The 27282-nt window shown below is 35.4% G+C and overlaps 1 protein-coding gene across 7 annotated transcripts in view; it reads left to right on the top strand.

The window, feature by feature from the left end:
- The window catches only part of CFAP299 (cilia and flagella associated protein 299), a 667873-nt gene that overhangs the window by 567117 nt on the left and 73474 nt on the right, over positions 1-27282 (top strand). For all 7 annotated transcript variants that reach the window (XM_071093560.1, XM_071093559.1, XM_071093558.1 and 4 more), the window contains one exon: positions 3133-3275. In XM_071093560.1, coding sequence (XP_070949661.1) covers positions 3133-3275 — 143 coding nt within the window. The remainder of the gene's footprint in view (positions 1-3132; positions 3276-27282) is intronic.

The following is a 27282-nucleotide window of genomic DNA, read 5'->3' on the forward strand; positions in this document are numbered from 1 at the left end:
TATTTTTCTATGACATTAACCTTGTATCATTATGTAGTGAAGCTCCATCCCTAGTAATGGTTTTTATGTTAAAAACCATTTTGTCTAATATTAGTATACTGATAACTGCTCTTTTTGGATGAAAACTCTCCCGTATATAAGTTTTTTGATTATCTAACTTTCAACCTTTAAGTGTAATTATGTTTCATGTTATTTATATATCTATATATGCTAATAAGCTTGTTTTTAACTTAAACATTTAGTCATTTATACTTATTGCAATTACTTAATTATTTTAACTTATTATAATCTGTATGAGTTTGCTAAGGCTGCCACTACAAAATACCCCAGACAATGCCTTAAGCAAAGCAATTTTATTTTCTCACAGTTCTGGAAGTTGGAAGTCCAAGATAATTGAAGGTGTTGGCAGATTTGGTTTCTTATGAGGGTTCTTTTCCCTTTCCTTGCAGATGGCCATCTTCTTGCTGTGTCCTCACATAGTCTTGACTCTGTGCACGTGCACCCTGGCGTCTCTCTGTGTGTCCACATTTACACAATCAACTTGGATTAGAACCCACCCTAAAATGCTCATTGTAATGTATTCTCATTTCAAAAGGCTCTGTCTTCAAATACAGTCAATTCTGTGGTACTAGAGTTCAGGGTGTCAACATATGAATTTGGGGAGGACACAATTGAACCCATGGCACTACCTTTACATTTTGTGTATTTTATTTTTCCTGACTCTTCTATAATTTTCCTTTTCATTATTGCCTTCTATTTAATTGGTTCATTAAGTTTATATATCCCACTATAATTTAAAGGTCATATATACTATTTCTTATTTCTTAATAATCATCCTAGATTTATACACACATATTTATCAAATTCTAAAATGGATCAATACATCTGCCCTCATTCTGAAAAATTCCAGAACATCACAACACTTTAATCACTTCCTCCAAACATATGTCTATTTCAAACATTTTAAACACATTATTCTTTTTATTTAAGAAGCCGTTATTGTTGTTTTATACAGTCAATATTTGTTTCTACTTACCTCTATATTTCCAACTTTCTTTGATTGTTATTTTTTCTTTATCTTTGACTCGACAGCTAGAATCACTTCCTTTTGCCTGAAATATATCCTGCAGAATTTCTTTGAGCAATGATCTTGTTAGTCAATTCCCTCATTATTTCTTTTGGTCTGAAGATGTTTATATTTTGCTCACAGGAAAGAATTTTCCCTGGCGTACTGTTCTTGGATAATTCTTATATTTTCTGGATTCATTGAAGATATAGTACTTCATGCATTTTTGATTTCTCAGCTTTCTGTTGAGGCAATAAGTTCTATGAGCCTTTGTCTCTGAAAGGTAGAATTTGTTTCCTGCATCCTCACCCTACAAGGTCATGGAAACCTTGCTCCAATTCCCTGAGGTTGGGCAGATGCTTTCAGAACAAAGATTATTCTAAGGCCCTGCTCTCCTCTCTGGGTTCCTGCTTTCGCTTAGTTTTTGGACTCTGAATATTTCTTTTCCTTGCCAGGGCATCAATGCGTTTTACAAGTTATTGTTTTAGATTTTATTCAGAATTTTTATTTGTTTTTAGTAGGAAGGTCAGTCACAATATCTAGTCTGCCATTCTGCTGGAGAAATAAGTTCGGTTCATCTCTCATTTAAAGACAGTGGGGAGGACATTTGGGATACTTTTCTTTTTCTGTTAATATAATTCCATGGGGAGGGGGCTTTCTCTCTCTGTCTTTGTCTCTGTCTCCGTGTGCGTGTGTGTGTATTTGTGTGTCCCAATATGACATAACTGATATTGGGAGCAATTATGATCGTGAAAAGATGTCAAGTACCTTTAGGAATACATATGAAATATTGAAAATTATGGCTCATGTCCTTGTTTAAGGAGGTGCAGCCTTTCTAGACTTTGGTCTGTAGTGTGAGTCTCAAGAAGTCTCTGAGTTACTATTTGTTTATAATTTGTGCTGTGTAAATTAAGAAATTAGTGGCTTGGCCGGGCGCGGTGGCTCAAGCCTGTAATCCCAGCACTTTGGGAGGCCGAGACGGGCGGATCACGAGGTCAGGAGATCGAGACCATCCTGGCTAACACAGTGAAACCCCATCTCTACTAAAAATACAAAAAAAAAAAACTAGCCGGGCGTGGTGGCGGGTGCCTGTAGTCCCAGCTACTCGGGAGGCTGAGGCAGGAGAATGGCGTGAACCCGGGAGGCGGAGCTTGCAGTGAGCTGAGATCCGGCCACTGCACTCCAGCCTGGGCGGCAGAGCGAGACTCCGTCTCAAAAAAAAAAAAAAAAAAGAAATAAGTGGCTTAAAAGCATGGAGAAATGGATACTAATTTACATGGAGTTATATGGGCAAAATGAAAAGGACTGATGATTGAAGTCTGTATAAGAATGCACACAGAAATAACAAAGAATGCTAGTTCCTCCTGCCATATCTGTGGGATGTATAACTAAACCATCACAACACTTTCTCCCCTTAGCCAAAAACTTGCCTGAGAATCCTTTTCAGCACAGTATTCTCAGCATTCAATACTAAACAGAGTAGGCAATCAAGATAAAACTATCAGCATAATAACAACTAATTGTTAATTTGTTAATTGTATCTCTGTTCTTTTCGTTTTTCAAATGGAATATTGTATTATTGTGAGTCCTTTTTTTTTTTTTTTTGAGATGGAGTGTTGCTCTGTCACCAGGCTGGAGTGCAGTGGCATGTTCTTGGCTCACTGCAACATCTGCCTCCTGGGTTCGAGTGATTCCCCTGCTTCAGCCTCCTGAGTAGCTGGGATTATAGGTGCACACCACCATGCCTGGCTAATTTTTTGTATTTTAGTAAAGATGGGATTTCACCATGTTGGCCAGGATGGTCTCGATCTCCTCACCTCGTGATCTGCCCACTTCGGCCTCCCAAACTGCTGGCCTTACAGGCGTGAGCCACCGCACCAGGCCAGTAACGTGTGTTTTTAGGTGCAGTGGGGGAAAAGAATCTGTTCAATGTTATAACCACTGTTTCAGAAGCCCTGCTTCCTAAGGTCACTCATATTAGTGTTTTAAATCATTCTATCCTATGGCATTCTATAATAAATCAGCTCTTTTATGTTTTTGTCTTATTCCCTATTCTGTGCTACCAGTCCGTGATCTTTATTCGTGACAGAAATTCTTATGGTCAAGAGATATCAGGATACATCGACTATGCCCACAGGCTAAAGACAGAAGATTTCGAAATCTACTTTAGTGGAAAAAAAAGACTTCTTCCAAGGACTACAGATATAAGGTGAATTATATATAATTCTTGCACCCTTAGAGGCAGGAACAAAGACTTTTTATTTTATGGTCTACATTGTGCCTAAAATGCTAATCTATACACAATAGGAATGTGATACAACTGATTATTAATAAGAAAATAACTAACTCTTAAAATAAGGAATAAGCATAGTTGCATTGTTTTTCCTTTAACAGCCTGAGAAAAAAGATTTTTCAGAGACAAGATAAGTAAATTCCCAGTGACATTCCTTTTCAATGATGAGTAGCGCCTAAAATTTGTTAACCTCATGAGGCTTTTGCAGCACTTGGGACTTGGTCTGCCCCTAAGGCTCAAGAGCCACTCATCTAACATGTTTTTCTCCACTTTTCTTTGGTCACCAGCCAAATTGCTGGCCCCTGATCAGCTCACCCTCATTTCTCTCATCTCTGTCCTATTCTGGGACACCCATTCCTTCACATCCATCATTCTTTTTACTACCGACCAGTGCCTTTTATTCTAGAACCCTTGTCTATCACCTAGCATCTACTCTACACTGCCAATCTATTCACAGATGGGTTCTTCTACTCCTTTCCAAATAGCATGCAAGCCAAAACATTTTATTCTCTCTTATTTAACTATATAATCCCAAAATTAGTAGCAGCATTATGCTTTAACTCTCCACTGCTATATTCAGATTTGAAGATTATAACAATACCTACCTCTTGTGAGATGCCTGTTATCCTCTATCCACCCTTACTGATATTATCTGAAGACTTCCTTACCCATCACCCTTTTGTGGTTTGTTTGTTTTTGAGACAGAGTCTCTCTCTGTCGCCCAGGCTGGAGTGCAATGGCGCAATCTTGGATCGCTGCAACTTCCACCTCCCGGGTTCAAGCAATTCTCTTGTCTCAGCCTCCCATGTAGCTGGGACTACAGGCACACACCACCACGTCTGGATACTTTTTGTATTTTTAGTAGAGACAGGGTTCCACCATATTGGTCATGCTGGTCACGAACTCCTGACCTCAGGTGATCCACCGTCCTCAGCCTCCCAAAGTGCTGGGATTACAGGCGTCAGTCACCGAGCCTGACTCCCATCACCACTTTAATGGACTTAGCTCTTTCTTATCCTACCTAGAATAACGTTTCATTTAACTTCTCTCTTGCAATAATCCCCACTGCCCATGTCTTTTCGGTCTTTGGTTGTATCTGACCTACTAACATTCCAAAGTAGATTGATCCAGACATTTTTTTCACTGCACTTGTAGCGACACCCCTGGGTACTGCTGAAGGAAATTTTAGGAAATTTCACAAAGCTGTGGATGGCTGCCGATAATTTATAGTATCCAAACTCAATCGAGCCCTTTGTGACTCTTAAAACTTATGCTCAAAATTAAAGTCATTTTAATTTCTGAAGCCTGCTGTTGCTTCTGTATCACCTGTCTTGGTAAATGGCACCACCCTTGAAACCAAAGGCAAAATCCAGATGTTATCCTAGACCTCCCGTTTTTCATCACCACCTTTATAACTAATAATTTATTTAAAACCGTGAATTCTATTATCTTAGCAGCTTTGTTTTGTTAAAGCAAATGTAAGATATCTCATTTCACCTGCAAACACTTCAGCATAGATCCTTATCTTGTAACATTTTTAAAAAACATCTTGACATTATCATATCTAACAAAATACTTTCCTAATGTCATCTAATACCTAGTTCACATTTCATTTTCACCCTTAATAAAATTTAATTTGCTGTCTAACTTATTTTTTATAGTTTATTTGACCAATCAAAATTTAAGTGATATTGTATTTCATCTTACTATATCTTTACCTCTTGCATGTATTTATTTATTTATTTATTTATTTTTTACAATGGTCCCCCGCATTCTCTTTATCTTCTATATTATTGATTCGTTGGAGAAACCAGGTCCTAAAAATCATTGTCCTCAAATGTCTCACATTCTGGATTTTACTGATCCAGTAAAATCATGCTGTTTGTTCTACTGTCTATATTCCTCTCTTCCCTATAAACTGATTTGATAAAATGGAGTATAATTTTTTCTAAGTAAGAAATTTTAATATGTGATGCTCTATACTGAGTATTGCCCCAATTTTAGATCTCCTGGGCTCAATCAGTAGGTTCAGGAGATGCCAGTCTAATTACTTCATTATAAGATTTTTCCATAAAATTTCACCCAATGGTGTTAGCATCTGTTATTGAAAGCTACCTAAATATTTTTACTAAGGGTTGAATAATGGTGAATCTATAATTCTATTATTTATCCTGAGCTTTTTAGCTTGAATTCTTCTATGGAGAAAAACTTTTCCTTATCACTTATTTGGTTACCTTGAAAGAAATTCATGCAGAAATACAAAATAAATATTTTTTTTAATTTATAGAAAATTCAAAGCCAGAAACACAAAAGAGTGTACAGATTATGCCAAACTATTTTTCAGAGTAGTTGTATCATTTTGTATCCATGAGAAGTCTTACATAAGTGATCTGGTTAACCCTCATCCTCACCAACACAAGATATTAATAAACTGTTCTTTCCCACTGTAGTGAGTTATAAATGATCTCTCAGTGTGGTTTTAATTTTTATTTACTTGATTATTTATTAGATTTGGCATTTTTTATTGGCTGTTCAGATTTTCTTTCTGTAAAGTACCTGTTAAGATTTTTCCCTATTCTTTCAAGTGAGTTATTCTTTTTCTTGTAAATTATATGATTCTTTTTATTTATTTTTGGATACTGATTAATCCTTTGCCTCTTATGTGTATTGCAAAATATCATCTCTCTGGGTGTAGTTCTTCTTTTATTTTTTTTTTTTCATTGATTTTGATGGTCAGAAATCAGAAGTTCTGATAGTCATCTTAATGCATTTTAAACGTTACCTCTACAGGTTGCACTTTTGTATTTTGTTTAATAAGTCCCATCCTTTTTGAAAGTCATAAATATACTGTCCTATAGGATGTTATAGTTTTGCTTTTGATTTCATATCTTTAACTGCCCAGTATTAATATAGAATATGGTAGTTAGGCAGTTGTTATTAAGGAAAAAAGTCCCTTTGATATATGAAGTTCCATACTTAGTTTGATTCAGAACTGAAGCCAAAATTTAAAATTAAATATTTCATAAAGTCTCTCTATCCTTACCTTTTGGCACGGCCTTTTATTCTATGTAGAGACAAACATCTTGTGTCTATGATTAGAATCTAGTCTTGCATTTTTACTGTGGAAAACACAAATGTCGATAGACAGCTGCTACTATTATGAAATGCAGCATTAGAAAGGGCCCTGACCACTTGGCAATCTTTTCAATTCAGCTTCCATCTTAACTATGTCTTTAAGATTAAGTACTTTCTTTTCAACACACTGGTGAGTAATTATAAGTGGATAGTAGGTTACAGTTTCAAGTTCCTTCACACTTCCCTATGATATGGGCATGACAAGCATTATTCTTACCATCGGAGAGAGAATAAAATAAATAGTAAACCACTTACTAAAGTTCATAAATGAAACAGTGATGAGAGAGGATAAGTTCTTCAGCATTCTCATTCACTGCTCACCTCTAGAACACTATTCCTGGTTTAAGCTTTTATATCCTAAGGACAACTGTACCATGTAGAATCATTTATATTTGGCTCCACATATATTTGCATACATTTCCATGTTTATGCATTTGTTGAACAAAGATCTAAAGCTTGCCTATAGAGCTCTACCCATCCCTCAGATAGGATAATCAAGAGGAAATGAAAAATTTTTCTTTGTGTTTCTTTTTAGAGTTTCCATGAAATATTCATACCCTTGACCAGAAAATGACCTTAAATACTAAAGCTTTGAAAGGTATTATTGTCAAATTTCCCTTGAAGTCCCATTGTCTGTTTTATTAAAATGTTTAACGTTCCAAGCCCCTGAAGTTAGAATTATACGCACTTATCCTGTGCTTAAGTGCATTCTTATGAAAGCATTCTGGTAACATATTGGCTGATTCTCAAGTTTAAAAAGGAAAAAAAAAAAAAAAGCAGTAAATGAACCCAGGGCTTCTACAAATAGTATTAAAATATTGCCTATTTTTAAAGTTATTAATGCTTTTCCAAATTCAAATATGGCGATTGTTAATTAGAATATTAGTTTAGTCTCTTCAGCAGAGGTTCACTGAATTTAAAGAGGGGGAAATACTTTGAGCGAAAACCTGCTAGCTAAAGCAGACTTACCACAACTACCTAGCTCCTTGATACACAAAATACAGTCCATGAACCCGTAGTGAAGCATCTCAGGCTCTCTTTCAACCACTGAGTTAGAATCAGTATATTAACATGATCCTCAATATTTCCATATGCTTATTTGTCTTAGTTTGTACTGCTATTAACAAAATACCACAGACTGGGTAATTTATAAACAACAGAAATTTATTTCTCATGGTTTTGGAGGCTGGAAAGTCCAAGACCAAGGTGCTGGCAGAATTGCCATTTGGTGAGGCCTTCTTTCTGCTTCCAAGATGGTACCAGAAAAGGGCTTAAACTAGTTCCCTCCAGTTTCTTTATAAGACACTAATCCATTTCTGAGGCAGAGCTATCATGACTTATCACTTTCCAAAAGCCCTACCACTTAATACACCAGTTTTAACATAAATTTTGGAGGGGACACATTCAAACCATAGCAATATTAAATTTTGAGAAGCATGCTCTAGACTGGTGCTCTCTAGTACGGTAACTACTACCCGCATATGGCCACCGAGTACTTGACGTGTGGCTAACCTTAAATTAAGATGTACTGTGAGTGTAAAATGCACACTTGATTCTGCAGACTTCTCATAAAAATACAAAATATCTTATTAGTAATTAATGTTGCATGTTAAAATAATAATGTGATAGATACGTTGAGTTAAATAAAATACATTATTAAAATAATTTTACCTATTTCTTTTTATTTGTTTTTAATGTGACTACTAGAAAATTCAAAAATACATCCATGGTTCACATTGCTGACTCATATCATACTATATTTCCATCAAGCAACACTATTCTGGTCTACTTGTCCCCAACACAGAGGCTCAATCTCACCCCAATCTTTAGAACCAGTACTAATCTTAGATAGGAATGATGTAAGAAGCCAGAAACCAGAGATCACCAATTAGTCATTGGACCAGATCTGCCTGCAGAATTTTTTATTTGGCCTGCACAATTGTATGTAAAATTGTGTCAATGTTTCAGAAACAAAATAATTCCCCACAAAATATCTTGGATTTGAAATTTTCTTTAAACTTATAAGATCTGTTTATACGGAGCCTGCATTCTCTCATCTCAACCATCATCTAGAATTAAACTACAGCTGCTTCCTCAGATGGGGCATATTTTTACTAGATTAACCCAGACTTGACTAATCACCTATATTGACATATGCACCATCACCCTTGAGTTACTCATGCATAGTACCTGCTAGCTGCTTTTAGGCATTTGGGTTTGTGACTTCTGGTTTAAACTGCTATCTTAGATTCTAGAGCTCATATTTTCTGTTATCCTAGTCATGATATTCTTTGCTAACCCACTATGAGTGAGTTAATTTCAGCCCTTGGTCTCCCTCAGGTTGTTCCATACCACTGTGGTTACAAGGTTGAACTGTGTCAGAGTCTGAGATGATTATAATGATGACTTAAAAATGATGATGATGTTAACTGAGCACTTACTGTGCATAGTACTAAATAACAACTAAAGCACTGTACTAAATTTATATATATATTACATATTATATATAAATATTATATATTACACTTACAAATATATGTGTGTGTGTGTGTATATATAATATTTCACATTCTCTTTACAAAAACCTTATAGGTTAGGGACCTGATATGGTTTGGTTGTGTCACCACCCAAATCTCATCTTGAATTGTAATCCATATAATCCTCACATGTCATGGGAGAGACCTGATGGGAGGTAATTGAATCATGGGGGCAGTTTTCTCCATACTGTTCTCATGATAGTGAGTGAGTTCTCACAAGATCTGATGTTTTATAAGCATCTGGCATTTCCCCTGCTGGCACTCATTCTCTCTCCTGTTTCCCTGGGAAGAGGTGCCATCTGCCATGATTGTAAGTTTCCTGAGGCCTCCCCAGCCATGCGGAACTATAAGTCAATTAAACCTCTTTTCTTTATAAATTTCCCAGTCTTGTGTGTTTCCTTATAGCAATATAATAATGGACTAATACAAGACCTTTTTCACATTTTAACACTTAAAGAACCTGTATCATAAAAGTGTTATCTGGCTTAACCAAAGTTATATACAGACACATACACATGTACAACCAGAAATCTAGGACCAAACAGAGATCACTGCCATTATTTATTATTATTATTATTCAGTACATTATTCCATTTAAGACTTTGACATGTAAAGATGTCACTTTTGACCTCGTATCCACATCCCAATCCTTGTCATATATTTTTTTGGCAGGAATGTGTCTTATGTGACAAGACCTAATTTGGGAATATTTTTTAGAACTTTAAGCAATCTTGCTGTCCACAGTTAAGACTAGGAAATTTTGGCTATTCTGTACCCACCCTTGCCACTTCCTTCTTTCATTGAGCTTGGCAGAAAATCCCCCTTTGTACTTATAACCAGGCTTTCATTTTCAGTCACTGTGAGTAGGAATTACAGTGTCCCCACAGCTTTGTGTGTGGAAGAGTTCTGAACAGAATTAAAAGTGACCTGTAATTGTGGTTTCAGACTAAAAGTCTTTAGGGAAACATTGGCCCTGACTTGTTGAACCTCAGTCATGTCCCAGGATACTTTTAGAATCTATTCATATCCGCTGAAATGTGGTTCAAAAAATTTTTGTAATATCTACTTGGAATTCTTTTACAGATAAATTTAATTTTCTAATACTTAACTCATTTTAGCTTCTCTTTATTCCAAGCTAAATATTAAGTACTGTCTCTCATGGAAAATTCAGAAATGGAGCAGAGATCCCAAAAGCCATATACTGTGCATATAACCCATAAACCACGACTAACAGTTCCTACTGAATCATTACTAAAGTATCTGTCTGTGTCATCTAACGATAGAAATTATTCATGCAGTTTGGTCCATTGCTTTAAAACAAAAAGTCAGAATCCCAGAGCAACCACTTGGTAGTTTCTTTAGTTGTCTAGAATGTGTTTCCTTGAAGATTGTGTCTCTGGATAAACCTTAAGTGAATAATTAGAGATCTCACAAAACCTCTAGTTTATTGACACTGACTGTGGTTAAGACAGGATTACTCTTTACATGAGATTTTTTCCAACTTTTAAACATTTTTGGTCAAAAATACACAACATAAAATTTAACAGTTTAACCATTTCAAGTGTACAGTTCAGTGACATTAAATACATTCAAATTTTTATGCAACTTTTCCAACTCTTTATTAATAATTCTTTTTAAGTTTTGGAAAAGTTCAAAGAATAGTACAATGAAGGCCAATATACTCACAACCTAGACAAAACAATTGTTAACACTTTTCCAAATTTGCTTTAATTATCGTTTGGTATTTTGGTGTGTTTGTGTCTATGTTTGTACCATTTGAAAGTAGCTTACAGATTTCACCCTAAAATATTTCATCTTGCATCTCGTGAGTATAAGGACATCCTTCTATATAACATCACATTATTCTAGATAAAAAAATTCATAATTATTTTCTACAATCATCTAATGTTTAGCTCATATTTAAATTTTCTTAATTATGTCCAAAATGTATTGTAGCTACTTGTGTGAATCATCATTCAATCAATGTATAAAAATTACATTGCTTGTGTCTCTTGACTGTCTTTTTCTTTAAAAGAGCACCTCTCTCCATACTTCCCAGCCAAATATTCTTTTCTTTGTGATGACATTGACTTTTTAAAAACACAGGACCCTTGTCTTTTAGATTGTTCCACATTCTGAACTTGTCTGGTTGTTTCCTTGTGGTAATATGTGACTCATTTCTCTTATCTCTGTATTTTCTTTATACTGGGAGATATCTGTAAACGCTTCATTTTGTTCAGTATAAATTTTTTTTAGACAAGAACTTATCCATTACATATTACATCATATCAGGAAGCACCTAATGTCAAGTTGTCCCATTATCAGTGATGCTCAGTTTGACCTGTTGGTTAAAGAAGACTTGCTATACTATTCCTCTAAAAAGATATATTTTCCTTGTTTAACAAAATTGTGTAGTACCTAAACTAGTATGAACTAACTTTTGTGTATTTATATAAACCTACTTGTTTTTCTATTTTTTCTTTAAAATTTACATTTTATAAGAAAGTATATTAGTAGCAAATTAGCCTTGCTTTCCAGAGTTATTTTCATTAAATTTTCTAAATTAGAAGAAAGGATAGTACTTGTGGTAACAGAATTTAAGTAGAGTTAAAGCTGTAAGTGGAGCTTGCTGGAATTGTACACAACTTTCAGTGTAGAAATAAGTTATGCACCAAAATTAAATTGTTTATTGTTTAGAACTCAGAATCATTTTCCTTGAGATATTGTCTTATCAGAGATAGTTTGTCAGGTCATGTCACAAATTTTCAAACCCATTATTTCCATGGAAAACTTAATTTTATTTTATGTGGTAAAAAGAAACTTGAGGACATTAATTAATATCTCTACTGTCCTACAACTTCCCTGTCTCAGGTCTTATGATGACCATATCATTTGGGTTAATAAAAGAAATAAGGATGTACCATGATCATTATTCTTTAGATAACATTTCCATGGACACCACACAATAAAATCGCTAAGGTAAATGATGCTTCAGGGGACACATTTCGCTCTCTGGGGTATCAGGAAATATCAGTTCCTATTCTTGGAGTATATGTAAATCAGGATATTTCAGGAAGAATTTGTGCAGTGGTCCAACATTAGCAACTTGGGTAGCCCTAGGAATCTAGTGATAATTGGAAATCTAAAATCTAGAGATGCTTAAGTGTTAACCCCACAAATGAAGAAATAATTAGCTTGCTTATGGACAAAAGGGTAGATGTAACAACAATGGGACTAGATCTTAGGTCTCCTAATCCATAGTCCAATTTTTGTTTAACATTTCAGCATGCTGTATATTTATCTATTTTTGATTCCCTTACCATTACACATTAGAAGAATTACATGTAAATTTAGCTGTAGAAGTGGCTGTATAATGTTAACTTGTTGATTACATGGCTCTAAAAAATCTCATCTTAGTATTTTCATTTGTTTTAACACTCAGCATTTTTACTTTCAATTGAAATTTATGTTTAATTTTTATTTATTTTTTACATATTATTTTTAAAGAGTGTGAGTGAAGCAGATAAGCCCTCAAGATGTGTAATTTTAATTAATGAACATACCTTACAATCTGGTAACATGTGTATGCACCACTGTGCCAAAATTTAATGAAATGGGTTAATGGCACTTATTAAAGTTGTTCAGCTTCTCTAGTCATAACACAGAATTCAACCATTCCTCCATTTCTTATATTCAAATAAATAAAGTGATAAATGAGTCCAAACATGAAAAGTCAAGTCATTCAGAATGCCGACATACCTTCTTATTAGTTCCTGTAATCTCTCTTCACTATCATTCATGCAATTGGGGGTCTACAAAGTCAGACCCTTAGGATTCTATTGTTTAAATTCCAGGATAAACTGAGTACCAAAGTCCTTCGACTGTGATGCACTGTCAAGAAAGTTCAGAAAATGAACATAAAAAATGAAGGATGGGAAAAATGAAAGAGGAAAGAAAGGAGAAACAGAAGGAGGGAAGGGGGGAGAAAGGGGGAAAATAATCTATTCAACAAGAAAGGAAGGAGGGAAGAGAGGATGGAAATGGCTTGAAGTTCATGAAAATACCTCCAAATTAGGAAGTCGTCTTGAATGTCTTTTGCATAAATACATGAAATGAGTTCATTTAAATAAGAATTATTGCTTTGGGAGAAGGTGGGAGAATGTCAGCAAGACAGCAAAGTAGAAAGTCATAGCTCTTGTTTCTCCAGAAAAAAAAAAAAAAAAAAAGTCAATATAACAACAGTATTAGTGCCAAAATATTTTGAGGAGAAATTCAGAATGCAGTTAAGAAATAGAATCATCCAGGCGCAGTGGCTCACGCCTGTAATCCCAGCACTTTGGGAGGCCGAGGCAAGCAGAACACAAGGTCAGGAGTTTGAGAACAGCCTGGCCAATATGGTGAAATCCCTTCTCTACTGAACATAAAAAATTAGCCGAACATGGTGGCGGGTGCCTGTAGTCCCAGCTACTCAGGAGGCTGAGGCAGGAGAATCGCTTGAACCCAGGAGGCGGAGGTTGCAGTGGGCCAAGATCGCATCATTGCACTCCAGGCTGGGTGACACAGAGAGACTCCCCCTCAAAAAAAAAAAAAAAAAAAAAAAAAAAAAAGAGGAAATTTTACTTTATCTACGTGGGTTCCTCCCCAAAACAACCTTAGTTTAGCACTGAGAAGCTTGCCTTAGAACATGATTTCTCCCATAGTGGGAAAAGTAAGATTGCAGTGTATGCCTGGCCGCCTAGCCTCCTGCCTTTGCAGGGTGCCCTTCTTGGAGCTGGATTCCTTTTGGCCTCATGCTGAGCACTGAACAACCTGTAGATCCCAGTCCTCTAAACAACTAGAAATAAAGAAAAGAGAAGAGAATTCCCTCGCAGCCAGCATTGCTATTCAAGATAAGGAAAAGGCACAGAACTGAGGTTGTATCTCTAGGAGAAAAGGAAGAAAGTGAAGGGAATTTTATTAGGCATTTCAGAACCCTCTATGGACTGAGGTTCTTTCTCATCTCATACTGAGTGTTGAAGGACTGGCAGAGCCCAGTTCCAAGGAAGGGAGGGCAGCCCCTAACAGCTCTGTAAGATTGGAAAAAAGGTGCATAACAGAGGTTCTTCCTCCAGAAAAGACGGAAGGAAGTAAAGCTCCCTCCACGGAGGGAGCCAGTTTCTATCTTGCATCATAACAAGCACTGAATAACCAGCAGAGCTCAATCTTCTGGAAAGGTGCGCAACAAAGAAAGGAGACAAACATCATCTTATAGCTGGTACTGCTCTATAAAATTGGAAAAAGCACAGAACTGAGGCTTTTCCTCCAGAAGGGAGGAAAGTTTCCAGTAAGTTCCCAGCCTTACAGTGTGCTCCTTGTTGAGTTGGCCTCTATCTTGCCTCATATTAAGCACTATTGACCAGTGTACACCTCTCTGAGTCTGGACTAGTACATAAAGTTTGGAAGAGGTATCTGCTTCTTTAAAGATAAAGACAACAAAGTAAACCTACAAGGAATACAAAGAATTAAGAAAACATAACAAAACCTAAGTAAAACATTTTTTAAGTAACCAACCCAAAATAAATGGAGATCTGTGAATTGCAAAAGAATTCAAAATAATCATCTTAAAGGTGCTCAGTGAGTTACAAGAGAACGTGGATAGACAGCTAAACATAATCTGGAAAACAATAGATGAAATATATGAGAAATTCAATAAGGAGATAGAAATGATGAAAAAGAATTAACGAGAAATTTTGAGGCAGAGGAACACCATAACCAAAATGAAAAATTTACTAGAGGTCTCAACAGCAGATTTTGTCAGGCAGAATAAAAAATCAGTAGGTTTAAAGACAGGTTATTTTAAATTGTTCCATCAGAAGAGCAAGAAAAAAGAAAGAAAAAGACTGAAGAAAACCTAAGAAACTTATGCAACTCTGCCAAGATAATCAGTATATGTGTTACGAAAGTTATAGAAGGAGAATAGAGAAAAAAATTGGTAGAAAGTGATTTAAAGCAATAATGATGGAAAACATCCTCAGTGTCAAAAAAGAAATGGAAAGCTGGATTTATGAAGCCCAAAGGAACCCAAGTAGGTTGAATTTAAAGAGGTCTACATGAAGATACATTGTAATCAAATTATAAAAGTCGAAGGAAAAGGGAAGTTCAAAGTGGTAAGTAAAAAGTGTCTCATTACATACAAGATAATCACCGTAAGACTGTAAGTATACCTTTAGCAGAAACTTTGTAGCACAGAAGAAAATAAGATAATATACTCAAAATATCAAAAGAGAAAAAGCCGCCAACCAAAAAGAATATACCAGCAAAGCTATCCTTCAGAAATGAAGGAGAGAGAAAAACTCCCAAACAAAAATTGAGAGAGCTCATTACAAGACCTGCCTTATTAGAAATGCTAAAGGGAATTCTTCAAGATGAAGAGGACACAAATAGATGCTAATTAGAAGCATGAAAATACAAAAAATTATAAACCTCTTTGTTTAAGGTAAGGAGATAGAAACAGAAATAATATAATAATGATAATAATGATAATAATGGTGATGCATAAATCATGTTCAATTCATATAAAAGTTAAAAGACAAATGCATAACAATATCTGTAACTACAATAATTTGCTAATAAATATACAATATTAAAAGTTAAAAATTTTGACCCTAATAACATTAAGTATATGAGAGGAATGAAGAAGAAAAGTTGAGAGTTTTTGTATGTGATTGAACTTAAGTTTTATCATGTGAAAATGGACTGTTATAACTAAAGATGGCATATATTAGCCTCATGGTAAACACAAATTAAAACCTGTGCAAGATACAGAAAATATAAAGACAGGGAATCAAAGCATACCACTATAAAAATCATGAAATCATAAAGAAAAACAGCAAGAGAAGAAGAAAGGAACAAAGAAACTATAAAATGTTCAGAAAACAACAAAATGACAATTAAAAGTCCTCTCTATCAATAACTACTATATAAGTAAATAGTAAAATTTCCCAATCAAAAAAGTGGCTGAAAGGATAAGAAAACATTATCCACCCATATGCTGCCTACAAAAGACTCAGTTTACCTCTAAGGACACAAACAGGATGAAAATGAATACATTTTCATGAAAAAAATGTTACATGAAAATAATAATTAAAAGAGAGCAGGATTACCTAATCTTATATTAGATAAAATAGACTTTACATAGAAAATTTTCACAAAGGATAAAGAAGTTCATAATAGAATGATACAGAGGCCAATTAAGAGGATATAATTTTTAAAAATATGCACTCAGAGCTCTTAAATATATGAACCAAATATCAACAGATTTGAAGGGATAGATAGCAATACAGTAATAATAGAGGACTTCAATAGTCCACTTTTTTGTTTGTTTAGTTTTTCGTTTGTTTGTTTTTACTTTTATTTTATGTTCAGGGGTACATGTGCAGGATATGCAGGTTCTTACACAAGTAAACGTGTCATGGAGGTTTGTTGTACCAATTATTTCATCACCCAGGTATTAGGTCTGGTACTTAACAGTTATTTTTTTCTGATCCTCGCCCTTTTCCCACCCTTCACCCTCCAGTATGCACTGTTGTGTGTAGTCCCTTCTATGTGTCTATGTGGTCTCGTCATTTAGCTCCCACATATAAGAAAGAACATGAGGCAGTTCTCCACTTTAAACAATGTATAGATAAAACAAAAAGTCAGTAAGAAAACAGCAGACTTGAACAACACTATAGATCAACTTTTCAACAGTAGCAGAATAAACATTCTTCTCAAGTGCACAAGAAATATTCTCCAGGATAGATCATGTCAGACCACAGAAATGTCTCAATAAATTTTTAAAAATTGGATCAAGTTTCTTTTTCATGCACAATATTATGAAACTAGATATAAATAGGAAGAACTTTGGAAAATCCACAAATATGTGGAATATTAACAACACACTCCTGAAAACCAACAGGTAAAAGAATAAACCAAAAGGGAAATTTAAAAATGTCTTTAGACACATTTAAATGGTAATACACCATTCCCAAATTTATGGGATGCAGCAAGAGCAGTTCCAAGAGAAGTGTGTAGCAATAAACACCTACATTCAGAAAAAAACAAAATATTTCAAATAAACAACCTAACTTTATACCTAGCAGAGGAAGAAAATAATAAAATAATAAAAATAATAAATTATATAGCGAATACCAAAAAAATAGAAAAGAGCAATGAAACTAAGGGCTAATTTTTTGTAAAAAATAAAATAAACAAAATTGACATTCCTTTAGCTAGACTAAGAATAAAAGGAGAGAGGGTAGAGCAAGATGACAGAATAGAACCCTGCATCATTCATCCCCCCACCTCCCATTCACTGGAACACCACATTTTAACAAGTATCTTCACACATAAAAGCACAATCACAATTTTTAACAATTGTCACAAGAACCAAAACTCCAGTAAGCAATCACAGTATGTGGTTTTAACTTCTTATCACTAAAAGAAGCATGGAAGAAGCTCAGAGAGACAGTCTTAAATCACCACCAGCATCCCTCCCCCATACCCCAGCAGCAGTAATACCACTCAGAGAATGTGTGAGCTTTGGGGAGGGAGAGTTTAGTGAATGGGTGACTTTACATTGAACTCATTGCTGCCCTATCACACGCAGCAGAGAATAAGGACCTTCTGGGCTCAGCCAGTGCCCACACATGGAGGGAGTATTTAGACCAGTCCTAGCCAGATGGCAATTGCCCATCCCAGCAACTGGAACCTGACTTTCTCATCAGGCTCCACTACTACAAGCTGAAGTGCTCTGGGATTCTAGATAAACTTGAAAGGTAGTCTAGGACACAAGGACTGCAATTCCTAGGCAATTCCTAGTGCTAGATTAGGCTTAGAGCCAGTGAACTAGGGTGGAATATGACCTAGGGAGATACAAGATGGTGCAGCTATGGGAGTGCTTGCACCATCCCTCTCCTAATCCCGGGCAGTGCAGCTCACAGCAACAAAAGTGACTCTTTCCTTCTGCCCAAGGACAGGAGAGAGAAAAGAGGACTTTGTTGTGCAACTTGGGTACCAGCTCAGTCACAGTGGGATAGGGAACCAGGCAGAGTCCTGAGGCCTCCATTCTAGGTTCTGCCTCCTAGATGACATTTCAAGACACACCCTGGACCAGAAGGGAACCAGATACCTTGAAGGGAAGGACCTGGTCCTTGAAGGATTCGTCACCTGCTGATTAAACAGTCCTTGGGTCGTGAATAACCAACAGTGATACTCAGGGAGTACACTATGGGCCTTAGGCACTGAGAAGTTCTGACTTCAGGGGTGACCCAACACATTCCCAGCTGTGGTGGCTACTGTGAAAGACTCCTTCAGATGGAAAAGTAAAGGGGTTTTGCCATGCACCATAGGTACCAGCTCAGCCACAGTGAGGCAGAGCAACAAGCAGGGTCTTGGTGTCCCTGAGTCTGGACCTAGCCTCTTAGACAGCATTTCTGGACCTGCCCTGGACCAGAGGGGAGCCCACTGCCTTGAAGGATGAGTCCCAGGCCTAGTAGCATTCACCACAAGCTGACAAAAGAGCCCTTGAGCCTTAAGTGAGCATCAGTGGTGGCCTGGCCGAACACCCCATGGACTGGTGGTGGTAATGGGCACAGGGAGTGGCTCCTCTGCCTGTGGAAATGGGAAGGAAGAGCAGGAAGCACTTTTTATTGTGGTTTGAGTGCTAGCTTAGCCACAGCAGAATAGAATATTGGGTAAATTGCTAAGGTTTTTGACTCCAATCCCTGGCTCCCAGACAGCATCTCTGAATGTTCCCAGGGCCTGGGGGAACTCTTTACTTTCAAGTGAAGGGCTTTGGGCAAAGCCCAGTGCTGTTCTTGCTTCAGATATAACCCAGCACAGTTCCAGTGATGGTGGCCACAGAGGTGCTTGCATCACCACATCCGCAGTTCCACATAGTGCAACACAGAGACTTCGTTTGTTTGAAAGAAAGTTAGGGAAAAACACAAGAGTCTCTGCCTGGTAATCCAGAGAATGTTTCCAGATTTTATCCAAGACCACCAACACAGTACCTCTATGAGCCTGTAAAAATCACAGCATGATTGGGCTTGGGGCCCAAGTCCCTTTAAATATCTGGAAAGCCTTCCCAAAGAGGACAAGCACAAACAAGCCCAGACTATGAAGACAACAATAAATACTTAACTCATTAATGCCCAGGCACTGATGAGCATCTACAAGCATCAAACTATCCAGAAACACATAACTTCACCAGTATAAATAAGGCATCAGGGACCAATCCTGGAGAAACAGGGATATATGACCTTTCTACAGAGAGTTCAAAATGGCTGTTTGGAGAAAACTCAAAGAAATTCAAGATAACCGAGAGGAGTTTAGAATCATATCACATAAATTTGACAAAGAGATTGAAGTAATTACAAAGAATCAAGCAGAAATTCTAGAGTTTAAAAATGCAACTGACATACTGAAGAATGCATCAGAGTCTCTTAATACCAGAATTGATCAAGCAGAAGAAAGTATTAGTGACCTTGAAAATAGCCTATTCGAAAATATACAGAGGAGACAAAAGAAAAAATATAATAAACAATGAAGCACACCCATGTAATCTAGAAAATAGCCCCAAAAGGATAAACCTAAGAATTATTGGCCTTAAAGAGGAGGCAGATAAAGAGATAGGAGGCAGATAAAGAGATATTCAAATGGATAATATCAGAGAACATCCCAGACGTAGAGAAACATATCAACATTCAAGTACAAGAAGATTATAGAACACTATGGAGCTTTAACCCAAAGAAGACTACCTAAAGGCTTTTAATAATCAGACTCCCAAAGGTCAAGGATGAAGAAAGAATCCTAAAAGCAGCAAGAGAAAAGAAACAAACAACATACAATTGAGCTGTAATACCTCTGGGAGCAGACTTCTCAGTGGAAACATTAGGGGCCATGATAGAGTGGTATGACATATTTAAAGTGCTGAAAGGAAACAAAAATATCCTTGAATAGTATACCTGGTGAAAACATCCTGCAAGCATGAAGGAGAAATAAATACCTTCCCAGAAAAACAAAAGCTGAGGGATTGCATCAACACAAGACCTGTCCTAGAAGAAATGCTAAAGGGAGTTCTTTAATCTGAAAGACAAGGATGTGAATGAGTAAGAAGAAAACACCTGAAGGTTAATAACTCACTGGTAATAGTGGGCACATAGAAAAATACAGAATAGTGTAACACTGTAATTGTGGTATAAATTACTCTTAAGTAGAAGGACTAAATTATGAACTAATTAACCATAAAATCTACAACAACTTTTCAAGACATAGTACAATAAGACATAAGGAGAAACAGAAAAAGTTAAAAATTGGGATGATGAAGTTAAGGTGTAGAGTTCTCGTTAGTTTCCTTTTTGCCTGTTTGTTTCTGTATATAATCAGTATTAAGTTATCATCAGCTTAAAATAATGGATTATGAGACAGTATATGCTAGCCTTATGGTAACCTCAACCAAAAAATCATACAATAAGCATATAAAATAATTTTTAAAATAAGAAAGTAAAGCATATCACCAGAGAAAAATCACCTTCACCAAAAGGAAGACAAGAAGGAAGCAATGAAAGAAGAAAGAGAAGACCACAAAGCAGCTAGAAAACAAATAACAAAATGGCAAAGTAAGTCCTTATTTATCAATAATATCATTGAATGTGAATGGACTAAATTCGGCCATCAAAAGGCATAGAGTGGCTGCGGGGGTGAAAAAACAAGGGTCAGTGATCCGTTGCCTACAAGAAACACACTTCACCTACAAAGATACAGATAGACTGAAAATAAAGGGATGAAAAAAGATATTCCATGCTAATGGAAACCAAAAAAGATCAGGAGTAGTTATACTTATGTTGAACAAAATAGATTTCAAGACAAAAACTGTAAGAAGAGACAAAGAAGATCATTATTTAATGATAAAGTGATCAATTCGACAAGATAATTTTATGATTGGTATTATATGTGCACCCATCACCAGATATATAAAGCAAATGTTATTAGAGGTAATGAGATAGACCCCAATGCAATAATAGCTGGAGACTTCAACATCCCACTTTCAGCATTGGACAGATCTCAGCATTGGATAGATCCAAGGAAATATCGGACTTAACCTCTACTATAGAAAAAATGTGCCTAGTAGATATTTACAAAATATTTCATTCTATGGCTACAGAATACGCATTCTTCTCCTCACATGGATCATTCTCAAGAATAGACCATATGTTAGGTCACAAAACAAGTATTTGAATTTTCAAAAATATTGAAACATTATTAAGCTTGTTCTCAAACCACAATGGAATAAAACTAGAAATCAGTAACAAGAGGAAATTTTGGAAACTATACAAACACATTGAACATTAACAATATGTTTCTGAATGACCAATGGATCAGTGAAAAAATTAAGAAGGAAGTTGAAAATTTTCTTGAAACAAATAATAATGGGAACATGACATGTCAAAACCTGTGGGATATAGCAAAAGCAGTATTCAGGGGGAAGTTTATAGCTATAAATGCCTAAGCAAAAAAAAACAAACAAACAAAAAGAGGGAAAACTTCAAATAAACAATCTAATAATGTATCTTAAAGAACTAGAAAATCAAGAGCAAACAAAACCCAAAATTAGTAGGGGAAGAAATAACAAAGATCAAAGCAAAAATAAATGAATTTGAAATGAACAAAACAATACAAGAGATCAACAAAATAAAAGTTAGTTTTTTTGAAAAGATTAACAAAATTGACAAACCTTTAGCCAGACTAAGAAAAAACAAGAGAAAACTCAAATAAATAAAATCATAGATGAAAAAGACGACATTTCAACTGATACTGCAGAAATTCAAAGGAACATTAGTGGCAACTATGAGCAAATATATGCCAACATTGAAAAACCTACAGGAAATGAATACATTTCTAGACACATATGACCTACCAAGGTTGAATTGGGAAGAAATCCAAAATCTGGATAGACCAATAGTAAGTAACAAGATTGAAGGTGAAACAAAAATTTCCCAGAGAAAAGCCTGGGACCCAGTGGCTTTACTGATGAATTTTACCGGAAATTTAATAGAGAACTACTACCAATCATATTCAAACTATTGTGAAAAATAGAGGAAGAGAGAATACTTCCAAACTCATTCTACAAAGCCAGTATACCAATACCAAAACCAGAAAAAAAATATCTGAAAAGGAAAACTGCAGGCCAATATCTCTGATGAATATAAATGCAAAAATTCTCAACAAAATACTGGCAAACCAAATTCAAAAATACATTAAAAAGATCATTCATCATGACCAAGCAGGACTCATCCAAGGAATGCAAGGGTGGTTCAACTTATGCAAATCAGTCAATGTAATACCTCTTATCAACAGAATGAAGGACAAAAAACATAATCATTTCAATTGATGCTGAAAAAGCATTTGATAAACTTCACCACCTCTTAATGATAAAAATCCTCAAAGAACTAGGAATAGAATGAACATACCTCAACGTAATAAAAACCATATATGACAGATCCACAGCTGATATCATACTGAATGGGATAAAACTGAAATCCTTCCCTTCCCTCTTATCAGGAATATGACAATGACATTATTTTCCCCACTGCTATTCAAAATGGTACGGGAAGTCCTAGTCATAATAATTAGACAGGAGGAAGAAATAAAGGGCATCCAAATTGGAATGGAAGAAGTCAAATTATCTTTGTTGGCAGTTGATATGATCTCATACTTGGAAAAACCTAAAGACTCCACAAAAAATTATTAGAACCAATAAACAAAGTTGCGGCTGGGCACAGTGGCTCACGCCTGTAATCCCAGCACTTTGGGAGGCCGAGGTGGGTGGATCACAATGTCAGGAGATCGAGACCATCCTGACTAACACGGTGAAACCCTGTCTCTACTTAAAAAACAAAAAACAAAAAACAAAAAAAAAACAAAAAAAATTAGCCGGGCGTGGTGGAGGACGCCTGTAGTCCCAGCTACTTGGGAGGCTGAGGCAGGAGAATGGCGTGAACCCGGGAGGCAGAGCTTGCAGTGAGCCGAGATCATGCCACTGCACTCCAGACTAGGCGACAGAGCAAGAGACTCCATCTCAAAAAAAAAAAAAAAAGAAAAGAAAAAGAAAAAAAGAAAAATTCAATAAAGTTGCAGGATACAAAATCAACATATAAAAATCAGGAGCATTTTTATATACTAACAGTGAACATGGTGGTGGGCACCTGTAGTCCCAGCATGCTCGGGAGGCTGAGGCAGGAGAATGGCGTGAAACTGGGAGGCGGAGCTTGCGGTGAGCGGAGATCGCGCTACTGCACTCCAGCCTCGGCAACAGAGGAGACTCCATCTCAAACAAACACAAAACAAAACAAAACAAAACAAAACAAAAAAGAACAAAAGGATAACCTCTTCAAATAATGATAGTAGAAAAACTAAATGCATGCAACAGAAAAAGAAAGAAAGAAAGAAATTGGACCCTTATCTTGCAATGTACATAAAAATAAACAAAATAGATTAAAGACATAGGCATAAAACCTGAAAATGTAGAACTAGTAGGAGATGACATAGGGAAAAAGCTTCTGTACATTGGTCTGGGCAATGATTTTTTAGATATGAACCAACAAGCACAGGCAACAAAAGCAAAAATGACAAATGGAATTGCATCCAACAAAAGCTTCTGCATAGCAAAGGAAACAATCAACAGAATAAAGACACAATCTATGAAACAGGAGAAAACATTTGCAAACCACACATCTGATAAGGGATTAATATCAAAAATATATAAAAAACACAAGTACAACTCAGCAGCAAGAAAACAAATAATCCAATTAAAAAATGGTAGAAAGACCTAACCAAACATTTTTCAAAAGAAGACATACATATGACCTACAGATATATGAAAATGTGCCCAACCTCACTAATCATCAAAAATATGCAAATCAAAATCACAATAAAATATCACCTCACACTTGTTAGAATGGCTATTATCAAAAAGACAAAAGATTTTTCCTTACAGGGATATATATATTAAAAAAAAGGAATTTTTGTACATTATGAAAGCTAAACCTAGAGTCAGTTTCTTTGTTCCTCCCAGAGATGTTGTGAATTATTTATATGCTTATTAAATACCTCTGTGCTTAAACTAACTTCAGTAGACCATGTTGTCTACAATTAAGGACCCTAACCAGTACAGCTAATAATTTGTGTGTTTATGTACCAGAATATAAGCATTCCAAGAGAAGTTAACCATTACTGTCAATTGCTGAAGTCCCAATGAGAGATACAGCTTAGCCCAGAGTAGGTAGATGCTAATATATAGTTACCGAATCTCATAACATAAAGTTTTAGACAGGTTTACTCTTTTGTGAAATATTGGTGGGAATGTGAATTGGTACAGACATTATGAAAAATATTGTGGAGGTTCCTTAAAAAATTTTAAAAATCTAACCACTATGTGATCCAACAATTCAACTTCTGGGTATATATTTAAAAAAATGTAACCAGTATCTCAAATATTTGAACTCCTATGTTCATTGCAGAATTATTCACAGTTTCTAAGGTAAAGATATGTGTGTGAGTGTGTGTGTGTGTGTGTGTGTGTGTGTGTGTGTGTGGGAGAGAGAGAGATAATGGAATATTATTCAGACTTGAAAAATAAGAAAATACTATTATTTTTATGGATGACGTGGGGGACATAATGCTAAGTGAAATAAGCTAGACACAGGAAGAAAAATACAGTCCCACTTTATATGTGGAATCTAAAAAAAACTCACAGAACCAGGAAGTGGAAGAGTGGTTGACATTCAGGGAGTTCGGGGGCAATGGAAATGGGGAAATACTGGCCAGATTGTGCAAAGTTTCAGTTATGCAGGATGAATAAATTCTGGAAATTAAATGAACAGCAAAGTGAGTTAACAATACCCTATTATATACTTGAAATTTGCTAAGACAAATTAAATGTTCTATTAAATGTTCTCACAACACACACACACACACACACACACACTAGTAACTATGTGAAATGATGGCTATGATAATTAGTCTGATTGTGGCAATCATTTCACGTGTATAAATATATCAAAACATCACTCTGTAAACCTTAAATATATGCAATTTTTATTTGTTATTTATGCCTCAATAAAACTAAAATGAAAGTGTTATTGCTTTGTTTCTTCAAATCATTTTAATTTGAACCACTTTAAAGGCATTTAGGTGAAATACTCTGTAGAATTTGGTTAACCGACCTTTAGTAAATAAGCACAAAATTAGAAATGTTGTCAATAGGCTTGAAAAGTTAGGTTATTTGTTTTCTGAATATATGCCTTTACGTTTTTTCACAAATATATGTTTTGTCTTCATGAGTTTGCAAACTATGTATATATAATTTGAAGGATGCAGAGCTGGATAATGTTTGATGTTTTTCTATATTCAAATTCCCTTGACTACTCCCTCAATAAAAATGTGTACCAATGATAACTGTCCCAAAGAGATTTCAATCCCTCCGTCTGTCAAAGCTGTATAGGATCAGCCCATTCATCTAAAGATGAAAATGTGCTATTTAGCTCATCTGGGAAGCAGCTGTGCAGAACTGTGGAAGGCAGTGGTAAGGAAAAACCACTATTAGGTAAACAAAGCAACAGAAAGATGGTGAAAAGGCTAAAGGAATAAAAAATTAGAATTAATTCAAACAAAACTCACTCGGATGAATGAGGAAGAAGGTTTTTTCCTGCCAACTCAGTAAATGTTTAATCTGGAAAAGCATGGTTCCACATCTGGCTTATGTTTAATATTGTAAATATAAATTCTTTCATTTTTAATTTTATTTTTGATGTGAATTTTAGTTTATGAACAAAAGTAAAATAAAAATCAGTGGAGAGACATTGTATTTAATATTACAAATATTAAATATTTCAAATAAAATATTCAAAATAGTACATGCTTCCGACATGTGCTTACCACAGTCTCTAATGAAAACTGAAAACATTAGAAATTTTAGATATTTAAACTGTTTGAATTTGAATCACCTAATATATAAAATAATATTTTTAAATCCCAAAATAACCAAAATGGTTATTTTGTAATACACATGTAATACACATAATTTTCAAAGTGGATACAATTTATTAAAAAGGAAATTAAAAGGAAAAAAAATGTAAATGGATTCGTTTACATTTATTTGTTTGAGGGCAGTATTGTAATGTTTTATGGGCGGGAATGAACTAGTTCCAAAGTGAATTAGTCCTCTATTTTCTGAGGAACTACTCTGAAAGAGCTTTCTACTCTTCAGATCAGACACTCAGATTAACATGTGGCTTCTGTGGGCTTACCGGCCCTTCTTTTCAAGGCTTGAAAAAGGCAACTCATATGTAACACAAGTAAATCCACAAAAAGAAGATAAATGGAGTGAATTGGAAATCTAATTACCTGGAAGGAGAATTAGGTGAAATTGAGTGACAATTTTTCTCTGCTTCCATATGTAATAATAAAGGCAATGACTTACATTTTGTAGTTTATAACACATTTACACAAGCAAGCATTATGTCAATTTAATATAGTCCTTCACTGACAGATTTTATTTCACCTCGTGATCATAACACCATGACTCAAAATATTATCTGTTATTCTAGAGGTGCTATGATAATGTATCTGCATTAAGGTATGTTAATCATAACTTGCTACCATAATAATTTATTATAAGTGCTATATTAAAGTATCTGATTAAGGTGTGATTAATCAATCATTTGAGGGAAGTACAGGAAAGACTGCTGTAAGAAAATAATTCAGTTTGTCTTTGAAAAATGAGTAGGAATTCACCCAAGAGAAAAGTGAAGGGCACCGCATTACAAATATCAGCAGAAAGATGAAAAAGACATGGCAAATTTTAGAAACAGTGAGAAGCTGGTACCTATTCAGTAATCTTAACCTTCTGGATATATTCTAGAACCCAGCTGAAATGGAATGTAAGACACACAGAAAAACAGCAAGGTGTACTACTAGAAGTTCTTTATAGGGTATTCCAGAGCAGTTTTCATTATTGTACAAGAGATTAAACATTTCTAAAACTTTTATGTTATGAAATTCAATAATTATATATTAGGCATCTACTCTGAGCTAAGCTGTTCCTGGCACTGGGAATTCAGCAATTGACAGGAATGGTTAACTTCTCTTGGAATGCTTATATGCTGATAGATAAAATAAACACACATATTATTAGAAGTACTTGTCAGTATCCTTTAATTGCAGACAACAGA

Source organism: Macaca nemestrina, chromosome 3, assembly GCF_043159975.1.
Source record: "Macaca nemestrina isolate mMacNem1 chromosome 3, mMacNem.hap1, whole genome shotgun sequence".
Classification (NCBI taxonomy): domain Eukaryota; kingdom Metazoa; phylum Chordata; class Mammalia; order Primates; family Cercopithecidae; genus Macaca; species Macaca nemestrina.